The 11,791-nt window shown below is 30.3% G+C and overlaps 1 protein-coding gene across 2 annotated transcripts; it reads left to right on the top strand.

Annotated features, from left to right (window-relative positions):
- Window positions 1–1,053: 1,053 nt before the first annotated feature.
- On the top strand, window positions 1,054–5,910 carry LOC145163981 (Zinc finger (CCCH-type) family protein / RNA recognition motif (RRM)-containing protein). Of its 2 annotated transcripts, none has more exons than XM_079082722.1 (9): window positions 1,054–1,417; window positions 2,051–3,086; window positions 3,166–3,351; window positions 3,446–3,714; window positions 3,791–4,051; window positions 4,152–4,326; window positions 4,413–4,637; window positions 5,052–5,121; window positions 5,217–5,910. In XM_079082722.1, exons 2-8 carry the CDS (start codon window positions 2,086–2,088, stop codon window positions 5,083–5,085), a joined length of 2,151 nt encoding a protein of 716 aa, XP_078938848.1. In that variant the 5' UTR covers window positions 1,054–1,417; window positions 2,051–2,085; the 3' UTR covers window positions 5,086–5,121; window positions 5,217–5,910. The 2 variants fall into 2 exon arrangements, with proteins under 2 accessions (XP_078938848.1, XP_078938842.1); XM_079082716.1 differs by having other exon boundaries at window positions 1,946–3,086.
- Window positions 5,911–11,791: the final 5,881 nt, after the last annotated feature.

Genomic DNA, 11,791 nt, shown 5'->3' with positions numbered 1-11,791 from the left:
TTCAGATTGATGGGAATAAATTAGTTAAATTAATAAAAAAAATCATAAAAAAGATAACCATTAGATAAATTATTTAATTTAAGGTCAATAAAATGATAATGTGATAATATTTTTGGCAAATTATTTAATTTAAGGTCAATAAAATGATAATGTGATAATATTTTTGGCTTATAGGTTTACCATTAAAATTTTTCTGATAAAATATTTATGTAATAAGCTTAAAAAAATATCAATTGTTAAATATAATATTTAAATTTCTAATATACATTTGAAATATGTTAATGTGAGTTTGTATAACATAACAAATTAATATAAGTTAATGAATAGTTACATTTTATAATTGTTGAATTTTAATAAGAAAAATACAAAACAAAAATATATTCTTTTATTAGTATAATATTAAATATATATTTGTTTGAATTTGAAATAAGGTAATTAATTTGCACCTCCTCCAAGGCTATGTCGAACCAGCATCATGGGTAATCAAGTAATTCAAAAACGTGAAACACCAACTATATATATATTTTTTTTAAATATTTGAAATTTAAAGCTTAATTATGAATTAATATTAAACTTTCAATAAAAACTCTATTCTTTTAATTTGTGGCTGTAATAAAAAATTTTACTACTCATTTTTTATGTTTTAAAATTTTAATATTAAGGTTGGATATATCATCATAAATATTATTTTATTACTTCCACAATTTCTTTTAGATTCGTACTTCACAAAATACTATTGTCACTTAATGTCATCATAACTAAATCAATATCATCATTCAAATTGATACCATATATTCTTCAATTAATCTTTCAAGTGTCATCAATGATTAATATGTTAATTGTTATCATTCCAAGAATCACAAAATCCATAACAATGGCATAAACTATGCTTATGCGAATATAAACATCTAACTACTTCATACTTTTAGATATAAGATTCATCATGCACAAAAGAAAGAAACATAACTTGTGGAAAGAAACTAACATCGATTCCAACTTTAGGGGCCATAAGTAAACAACTTTCTTTCTCTTATATCATCAAACTACAATAGGAGAGAGAAGTAGGAGAGGTTAAAATCTCTCTCTCTCTCTCTCTTTCTCTCTCTTACACTTACCCACTGAAACCAACATAACAAAGGTACTCTTTAGGTGCTTTATAATTATTACTCTTGTAATCAAGCTCCTTGATAGAAGCAGAAGCAGCAGCAACTACAAAGCAAATTGATTATTCTGCTTCTGATGCAAACCCTTCATCACTTTATATAGCAAATAATCAGGAGAAAGAGAGTCGTTTTTTTAACTTTGCTTCCCTTCAAGTTTCATGATCAGTTTCAGTAACCTCTTCACCTTTATCACTCATCATCAATATCGTCATCTCTAACAGAAGAAGAAAAGAGTAGACCTTTTTTGATATGGGGTAAGATTAACTAACGCCTGCTTTTTTCTACTTCGAACAAGCGTTTTCTTTTCATTTCAGGGAATATAAAAGTTCTAGAGAGAGAAAGTGATGATAGAGAGAGAAAGTGAGGGGGGGAAAAGCTTTGTAATGGTTTCTTGCTTTTTTGTTGATCGACTTTTTAGTGTTGTTTTACATGTTTCTTTTTGCTGAATTTTTTCAGCCCAACAGTGTGGTTACTAATTACTTTGAACAAATGCAAAAGAAACCTACTTTCACGGGTGTTTTTTTTTTTAATTAACCATTTTTTTTGTGGGTTTCTTGAGTTGAAAGAGAAAATGCAAGCTTTCTTTGATGGGGTTTGCTAAATTGAAGTTGCTTTATTGTTGGATTTTTCAAATTAAGATAAAAAATGGAAGCTTTCTCTAATGGGGTTTTCTAAATTTAGCTTTCTTTTTTTGTTTTCAAGTGGAAGGTAGAATGCAACCATCCATGGAGTTTGTTCAGATTTTAACTTTGTTCTTGGATTTTTCTTTGCTTCCTCTTCAGGAGCACATCAAGAAGAAGCAATTAATTGAGCTCTAGCTACTTTTTTAGCTATGTTGTCTTGATCTCACACTCAAAAATCTTTGTAAGATTTGTGGGTTGTTGCAGAAACACAAGAAATCAGTTCGAGTAAAAATCAAGAAATGGATTCATATGAAGCAACAAGAGTTGTGTTCACGAGGATCCAAAATTTGGATCCTGAATACGCTTCAAAAATCATGGGTCTTCTCCTTATTCAAGATCATGGCGAAAAGGAGATGATTCGGTTAGCTTTTGGGCCTGAATCGTTAGTTCACTCTGTGATTATGAAAGCTCGTAAAGAACTTGGCATTCCGTCCAGCAACGCGCCGTCGACACCTTCTTCTCCGGCGTCACCGTCGCCGTTCAGTTCTTCTCACAGTCTCTCCCGGCAAAACTCGGCGAATTCTTCGACTGCTTCAAGGCTTGTTAATGGCGGAGTTACTAATCTCCCTTCGCCTCTCAGTATCCCGAGCTTGTCATCTTCGTGGACGAACTCTAATTTCTCTGATTTTCAACCCAGTGAAGACCACCATCTGAATTCCTCAGCTCCGCCGTTCTACGGCGGAAGTAGTGAGCCTGATCTGATAGATGAATTACAAATCCAAGACCAGCTTTCTTTTCTCAACGATGGTTCTCCCACTCTCGGCCCTAAACCCACCGATTTTTTCTACCCGGATTTGATGTCCCCTAACGGCAGCGGTGACATGTACTCACCATGGAGCGGCGGCGGCGGAGGCGGAGGCGGAGGCGGAGGCGGTGGTGGTGGCGGTCCACACCGCCGGAGCTCATCTGCTAATGATATTTTATTCGGTGGAGGTGGTGAAGACCCTAACGGATGGAAACCTTGTCTTTACTTCGCTAGAGGCTACTGTAAAAACGGAGCTAGTTGCAGGTTCACTCACACCGCCGGCGGCGAAGCTGATATCGCTGCCATGACAGTTGGTTCCTTGAGCAAACTCGACGTCATGGAACAGTGCCAAGAGCTTCTCCGATCTAAATCCACCCACCAACAACGGTTGCTCATGGCTGCCGCCGGTTCTTCTCCGAACTTTCCCTTCCCAAACAGCCCGAAATCCATGAACTTTCTCCTCCAGCAGCAACCTCTCCAATCAGATAGCCCCAGGTAAAAACAAAAAACCCACTAAACCACTAACTTCATCACCGAATCTCAATTACTAAACTTCATAACTTTCTGTTTCTAGGATGGCCGCCGCCGCCGCCGCCGCAGCGGCATTAATGATGGGGGAAGAGATGAACAAATTCGGCCGGTCAAGGCTCGACCGGAGCGATTTCTCCATGGGTATGCTGAATCCCGGTTCACGGCAAATCTACTTAACTTTTCCGGCGGATAGTACTTTCCGGGAAGAAGATGTTTCCAATTACTTCAGGTTCGATTTCAATTTCTCCATCGTTAAATCACATAAAGAATAACTTCAAACAAAAAAAAATTCTTTCTTTAATCTTGTTTCTTCTCTTTCGTAGCATGTATGGACCAGTTCAAGATGTTCGGATCCCATATCAGCAAAAACGAATGTTCGGATTCGTCACATTCGTTTACGCAGAAACTGTTAAACTCATACTCGCGAAAGGAAACCCACATTTCGTATGCGACGCTAGGGTTCTTGTAAAACCCTACAAAGAAAAGGGTAAAGTTCCCGATAAATTCAGAAAGCAACAGCAACAACAAATCGATCGAAGCGAGTTTTCCCCAACTGGGTTTGATTCACGCGACCCTTTCGATCTTCAGATAGGTACGCTCGTTTAACAATCTGAATCTTCAAATATGTTAAATCCGTTTACTCAATGTTGAATTTTTATTTGAATCAGGAGCGAGAATGTTGTACAACAGTCAAGATCTGCTATGGCGGAAAAAGCTTGAAGAACAGGCGGATCTGCAACATGCAATCGAGCTTCAAAACCGGAGAATCATGGATCTGCAGCTTCTTGACGTTAAACGGAACCACCACCATCACCACCGTGCACTGTCCACCGGCGCCGCCATTCCTTCACCCACCTGTTACTCCCCAAGCTACCTGAATCACTCGGTTTTTGCTTCTGATACCCGCAGCAGTTCCAGTCCAGATTCCGGTAACATAAATTATAAAAAAAAAAAAAAAACCCATCGATCTTTTTAAAAGTGGAAATCAATTGTTGCTAATTTTATCGATTTGTGTTTGTTTTGATTCAGAGGATGGTTTGATGTCTAAAATGGTTACTCCTGTAACTATCAATGTCGATGAGACATTAGAGGTAAATTTAAACCTGGAGAAAGAGAAGGAATCTTTGGAGATTAATAAAAAAGATGAAAATAGTAATGGAAAATCAAGCCCTCATCATGAAGAAGATATTGATTTGCCTGAAAGGTATAAATAGTTGTAATAATACCATTTTGAGAAACACAATGATTTTTACTTGAATTAGAATTGTTTCTAAATCTTGCATTTTGCAGTTTGGAGCATAATCTCCCAGATAACCTTTTTGCATCACCCAAAGCATCCGGAGATTACCGAACTGTCTTCTCGAACGATGACGAGATCTCCGGCAAGAATATTCCGGCGGTTTCTTCCACGCCGGAAAAGTTTTCCGGCAACAACTTGATCACCTCACCATTGCTTCCGGCGACTTCGACTTTGGACTTGGCTTCTTTGAAATCATGTTACTTTCAGTTTCCCAGGTACTTGTTTCATTTCAATTCGTTTTTCTACTAAATTAATTGCATCTGTAGTTTGTTAGAGAGTTTTAATTCCAATATTGAATATTGGAATTAAAACTCCCTGACAACATTACAATCTCTGAGTTTCAATTCCAATGTGGATTAGACTCTTTGTTGGTATTGAAACTCCTAGACCGATGGTGCTAGCCTCTGTCAATATTGTCGGTTTAGGAGTTTCAATTCCAACGTGAATTAGGCTCTTTGTCGGTATTGAAACTCTTAGACCGACAATGCTGACAAAGAGTCTAATCCACCTTGGAATTGAAACTCGTATGAGAGTTTCAATTTCAATGTGGATTAAGGGCGAGCTCAAATGTTATTGGAAGGTTAATTTTTTTTGCAAAAAATATAACGATATTGGCCTTGGTGGTACAGGTTTTCTTCGGGTCACGGTGCGATTGGAATGTAGTCTTAAATTTACGGTCTTTTAGCTTCCTTAGTGTAGGTAAAAATCGTCTAAACTCACATTGCAATTGATTTCAATTCTTTTCCATGTTTGTTAATTTGTTAATAATTGTGGTTTTTTTGTTTGTTTTACAGGAAGAAGATGAATATATGTAAACAAGAAAGGAATACCCAGATGAGATCTTTAGTAAAAAATCATCACCACCAATAACCACCACCTCCACCTTCTGCCACCACCACCACCACCAATACTACTTACTACCATACAAAAATTATATAGGTAAAAAGAATGATGTAAAGGGTGTCTTGGATCCTGCCTCCCCCTCACCTTCTTGTTATAACCTTTTATCATTCTAGTTGAATTAAAAGTAAGACACCATTTAAAGAAGCATGTGATAGAATCAAAGAAAAGAAAAAGAAAAAAGAAAAAAAGTCAAAATGTGTGTAGCAGTGATTCCAGGGTTAGAAAATTACAGTCGTACCCCTGGGGTGTAGTGTGTTTGTGTTAGAAAAGAAGAGAAGAGAAGAGCGTTTGATGTGGACTGTACAGCTGCTGAGGAAGCAAGGGGCAAATTTGTAAAAGCAAGTGGTGTGGGGGAGGGGGGTGGATGAGGTAGATGAGTGAGTTTAGTGTTAAAAAGAAGTAGAAAAGAAATGGTTGGCTTTATACCATAACTAGTTAATGTTATTATGTATGTATGTATACAACATCATGATCATGATCAGGCTATGAATAGACATGACAATCAAGAAATGACAAACAGAAGAAAGGGCTTTTATTTTATTTTATTTTGTTTTTTTTTCTAAATATTAAATCTTGTTTGGAGCATCTTTTTTGCTTGTACTTTGGTTCTAGTTTGTCTACTTTCTAAGTGGAATGGTCAAATCCAGGCTAATATATGAATACTAACGTTATGTTCCAATTTCAAGTTTTATATTTTAATATTTTAAATTTATTAAACAAATAAAGTATTAGCGATAATTTAATAACTTCTAACTAGAATTAGAGATGCACAAAACCCGAATCTGATCCGGTTTCGCTTACGTCATCAAAAATCCGATCCGTTCAAAATCCGATCCGGATCCGTTCAAAATCCGATCCGAATCCGGTCAAAATCCGAATCTGATTCTAATCCGATTTGAAACCGGTTTAAACCGACTTTAGTAGATTTTAATCGGATTTTGGGGCGGTTTTGGATCTGGTTTTTAGCGAATCCGGTTTACGATCTGGTATCAAATCCGATTTGGAATATAAGATTACGAACCGACTGAAAATCCGGTTTTAAATCCGATTCGATCTGGTTTGGTCAAAACCGGTTTTGACCCAATCCGGTTTCGGATTGGATGCAGTTTTGAATAGTGAAACCAGTTTTTGTGTGCATCTCTAACTAGAATCATTCAATAGTCATCCCTAAATCGGTTGATACAATGATTCTAAATGAATCAAAAGCCTCTTAAAGGTTTAAAAGTGATTAAAGGTTTAAAAGGGACTATTTTTTAACCATTAAAGCTGCCTTTGGCACATATGTTGGTTTATTTTTGGAGTTTATTTTTATTGTTATATTTGATAAGCCAAAAAATTAGTTTATAAACTACCTATTTGGAGTAGCTTTTAAAAAGTTTTTTTACAGACTTTTCAAATATACCATTAATTAATTATAAAAAAGAATTAAAATATTTTTTTTTATGTAATTTAATATATTTTGGTTAGTTTATTAATTAGTTTATCAATTAGTTCTTACCAAATATTTTTTTTTATCAATTAATTATAAAAGCTTATTTTTGAAAATGTCTTTTTATGTAATTTAATATTTTTCGGCTAACTTATTAATTAGTTTTTACCAGATATTTTTTATTAGTTCTCAACTAACTTTTTAACAATCAGCTAACTTTTTAGCTATTAGCTATATTTTCAACTATCAGCTAGTTTTTCGGTTAATCAGAACCTCCAAAAGTAATTTTACACTTTATTTATAGATTAATTCTATTTTCGATATAAAATATAATTGATTTTCTATCCAAACTAGCTCTATCTTTTATACGAAAAATAGAATTATCTATAATATTACTTCAAATATTTTACTTAAAATATTCAACATTATTTATGGTATAAAAATGAAGTTAATAAATATTACATCAAATTTAAATTAACATTTTGTATTCACATATTAAATAGAATTTGTTTAACATTCAAATTTGAGTTTACACATATTTAATTTATTTCAAATTTTTAGTTTACTTATATTGCTATAGGAACCAATCAAGGAATCAATCTTTTTTTCAACTTTTATAAACAACCATATCAAGAAACTTATTCTCACTTGGGTTTTGATCTTTTAATTGTTTGTTCATATCCAGTGAAATTTGGGAATTGCGAACACGTTTTTTCAATTCCTTTCCTAGGATGTAATAGTGGATCCTGTAGTTGTCTGTAGAATGGTATTTGGTGGTGATTTGTTTTAGGATTGTTTAACTTAACTTTAGATGGCAGTTGTTTAGACAATATTAGGGATATCTGTAGTGGGTTAATCAGATCAAAGTAAAGGTTTTGTACGTTATATATATATATATATATATATATATATATATATATATATATATATATATATATATATATATATATATATAGAGAGAGAGGTAAGTTCAATTGAGAAAATAAAAAAGGTTGAGAATAGGGGAATCATTCTTAGCCACTCATTTATTTTTGCAGCAAAAGCCTCCATCGTACCGGCGGAAATGGGAAAGGAATACACATGTATTTTCCAACAATACATGTTTCATTAAACTATGTTAATCATTACCTTAATGTATACAAAACATAGTTTTATTCGTTTTTTTAATTTTTAAGGAGCTATTTTTATCGAAAAATGATTTTAAATATATCAAAATTCATATTTTTAATTTTTTTTTTTACAGTTTAAGTATCATTTATACTACTTATTCATATATGAATAACAAATTAACTATAACAAAAATCTGATAAATGTTTTATTCATATATGAATATAAAATATGACAACAACTAATACACGTTTTATTCATATATAAATATAATATATGACGAAAGATGATGTAAAAAATATATTTTAAGTAAGAAACTTTATTACGTGTTATATTCATATATGAACGATACTCAAACTATAAAAAAAAAGTTAAACATACGTTTTATTCATAAGTGAATAACGAATGTACTGTAATAAAAATCTGATGAATTTTTATTCACTTATGAATAATAAGAGCTGAAACTTTAAAAAAAATACATTTTTTTTATCTTAAAACTATATCAATATGGATGTCTATTTATAGAGAATAAAAAATTATGAATTTTAATATATTTAAAATAACTTTTCGATAAAAATAGCTTTCTAAAAATAAAAAAAATAAAAAAAAGTATGTTTTTTGATATATTAAGATAATGATTAGTATAGTTTAAGGAAACATGTTTGGTTGGAAAACACATGTGTATCCGTTATCCATTTCCGCCGGTACGTCTAAGTGCTTTGTGGCAAAATAAATGTGTGGCTGAGAATGATTCCCTCATTCTCAACCTTTTTTTTCTCCATTGAACCCTCCTCTCTCTCTCTCTCTGTATATATATATATATATATATATATATATATATATATATATGTATATATATATATATAGGTTTAGGTTCTATGGAAAACAAAAAAACCCTAAAAATCATAAAAATGCATAAAAAAAATACTTAGAGATCACAAAAAATATTTTTGAATTTTTTTTATAAAAAATCGCAGGTTTTTGTTGAAATTCGCTGAAAAAAAAATAAAAAATCATTTATTTTTATTTTTTTTTTGTAAATTTTTTTTTTCAAAATGTTTTTCACCGATTTTGTATAAAAAGCTGCGATTTTTTCAAAAAAGTTTTCAAAAAAAAGTTTTGTGATCTCTAATTATTTTTTTTATGTATTTTTATGATTTTTAGGTTTTTTTTTGTTTTCCAAATAACTCTTCCCTATATATATATATATATATATATATATATATATATATATATATATATATATATATATATATATATATATATATATATATATATATATATATATATATATATATATATAGGGCTAATGTCATAAAAACCCTTAAATTTTCAGTGTTTTGTCGGTTTACCCAAAGTTGAATTTTATGTCCGTTTATAACCTAACACTTTCGAAAACATGTTCGGTTTTACCCTTTTACCGGTGATAACCGGTTTTCCAGATTATCATTACATTAAATTCGCAAAAAAACCCTTAAGTTTACCATTTTTTTTGGCGTTTTTACCCTTAAGTTTATAATTTTTTTACACTTTTACCCTAAGTATTTTTTTTTCATAATATACGTATTCATGCAGAAAAATCGTATTTATATACGAAAATATAATTAATTAAATATTGTATTTATATTTTTTTAATGTTTTATATATATATATATATATATATATATATATATATATATATATATATATATATATATATATATATATTGTGTGTGTGTGCGTTTGCAAGGTTATACCATTTAAAAAGATAAATAATATTTTTAGAATTATGAATACATGTTTTATAGATATAGTTTTTAGAAGTATAAATAAATATTTTTACATTTTTATACATTAATATGTATCTATACTTCTAAAAATATATTTATACTTAAAAAAACATATATCAAAATACATATTTACACTTCTAAAAATATATGTATATACTTATATAAACATGTTTATGTTTCAACAAGTTTTTTTATTGATATGTATATTTTTAAATACATAAAAATATGTACCTGTAGTTCTAAAAACATATTAATTTGTGTTTTTTTTTCATCTTAAATGGTTTATCCAAGAAAAAAACCCACACACACATATATATATATATATATATATATATATATATATATATGAAGAAATAACATTAAAAAATTGTAAATACAATATTTAATTAAAATTTTTTCGTATATAAATATTATCTTTCTGCATGAATACATATAATATGAAAAAGAAAATACAAAGGGTAAAAGTGTAAAAAAAATATTAACTTAAGGGTAAAAACGTAAAAAACTATAATCTTAAGGGTTTTTTTGCGAAGTTAATATAATGGTAACCTGTTATCACCGGTAAAAGGGTAAAACCGAACATTTTTAGGAAAATGTTAGGGTAAAAACGGACATAAAATTCAACTTTGGGCAAAACCGACAAAACCTTGAAAACTTCAGGGTTTTTATGACATTAGCCTATATATATATATATATATATATATATATATATATATATATATATATATATATATATATATATATATATATATATATAATGATTAGTTTGGATATAATTGAACAAAACTACATAGTTTGGAGGGTTCTATATATAAACTTAGGTACATAACAAACACATTTTCTATAAGACATATATATATATATATATATATATATATATATATATATATATATATATATATATATATATATATATATAACCCTCAAAACTGTATAGTTTTGATCAATTATATTCAAACTAATCATGATATCTCGCTTACAATTCTTCTTTTATCGCGTGACTTGCTAAACCGATCGAATTTATGTTCTTTTTCTTCATTGTGTCTAAGAACTTAAAGCATTAAAAGTCATGACCATTTAATCAACCCTACTAAATTTTAAATTAAAACTAATAGAATAAAAGATAAAAGAAAAACATGCAATAACTCAATCAAGGTTTTCAAATCATTGGATATAGTTTTTCAATTGAAGGACAAAACGTTTGAGTTATATTCGTTAAAAATATATTTGTTTTTTTTACTTTCCCTACAAACTTCAATGACCTTTTTTTTTTTTTTTTTTTTTTTTTTGAAATAAAAAGGTATATAATTGATCTTTTTCATTCAATTATTTAACTCAATTCAATTCAATTTATCTTCTGATTAAATTGATGCAACAATCAATGATCCGACAACTATTGCTCGACTGATTCGGAAGTTTGTAGCTTCATCCTCTAAATCAGTAGATGTTGATGCCATCTCTCACCTCGTTGCTCCGATTAAATCTCATTATCTCATTCCGACTCCTATCACTTTCTCTGTAAGTCACATTTCTCAATTAATTGATAAATAATCTATTTAGTCAATGTCAATTAATAAAAAAACAGAGCTTGAAAAGTTCAATCATGTTTCTGTGAAACAAATCGGAAAAAAGCAGTGGATCAATCAAATGCATAAGTTTTTTTAAAAGTTTACTAGAAAAAAACAGATCTTGTTATATGTAACTGTAGTTATACTATGGGATTAATAAAGCATCATGGCTCAATTGGAATATTGACCTTATCGCTATGCATATTGTCGATGTCATTGCTTCATTCTACATATGCATTGGATTGATGCATATGTTTTCACATGGTTTTTTATCAAATGCACAGTAAAAAATATGACATTATGCGAATGAGGTATGCATTTTGATTTATATGTATTAGGTCATGTCTCCTCATCACATATGTGAGATAATGATCTATTGCATGAATCACATTATTGACATGACCGATGTTTTAAACTCATTCACCCATTACGATGTTCTCTAGTATCCACCCCAATATTTTGGTTTTGGGATCAAAGCTATGAGAAAAAAAAGAACAAAATTTTCACCAATAAAGCATAAAAAATGAGTCTTACAACACTTGAAATTCATATATATAAATCATTAACCCATCAGAGAACTTTGCTTTCAAATC

This window comes from Lactuca virosa, chromosome 1, assembly GCF_052849685.1.
Source record: "Lactuca virosa cultivar CGN04683 chromosome 1, Lactuca_virosa_CGN04683_v6, whole genome shotgun sequence".
Lineage (NCBI taxonomy): Eukaryota > Viridiplantae > Streptophyta > Magnoliopsida > Asterales > Asteraceae > Lactuca > Lactuca virosa.
The sequence above is the reverse complement of the archived record's forward strand: the minus strand, read 5'-3'. Positions and strand labels throughout refer to the sequence as shown.

Bases quoted from the DNA above. Each gene is read 5' to 3' on its own strand.
- LOC145163981 (XM_079082722.1), top strand. From the start codon at position 2,086: ATGGATTCATATGAAGCAACAAGAGTTGTGTTCACGAGGATCCAAAAT. The intron at 3,715-3,790 runs GTACGCTCGTTT...TATTTGAATCAG, and splicing joins CCCTTTCGATCTTCAGATAG to GAGCGAGAATGTTGTACAAC. The intron at 4,638-5,051 runs GTACTTGTTTCA...TTGGTGGTACAG, and splicing joins TGTTACTTTCAGTTTCCCAG to GTTTTCTTCGGGTCACGGTG.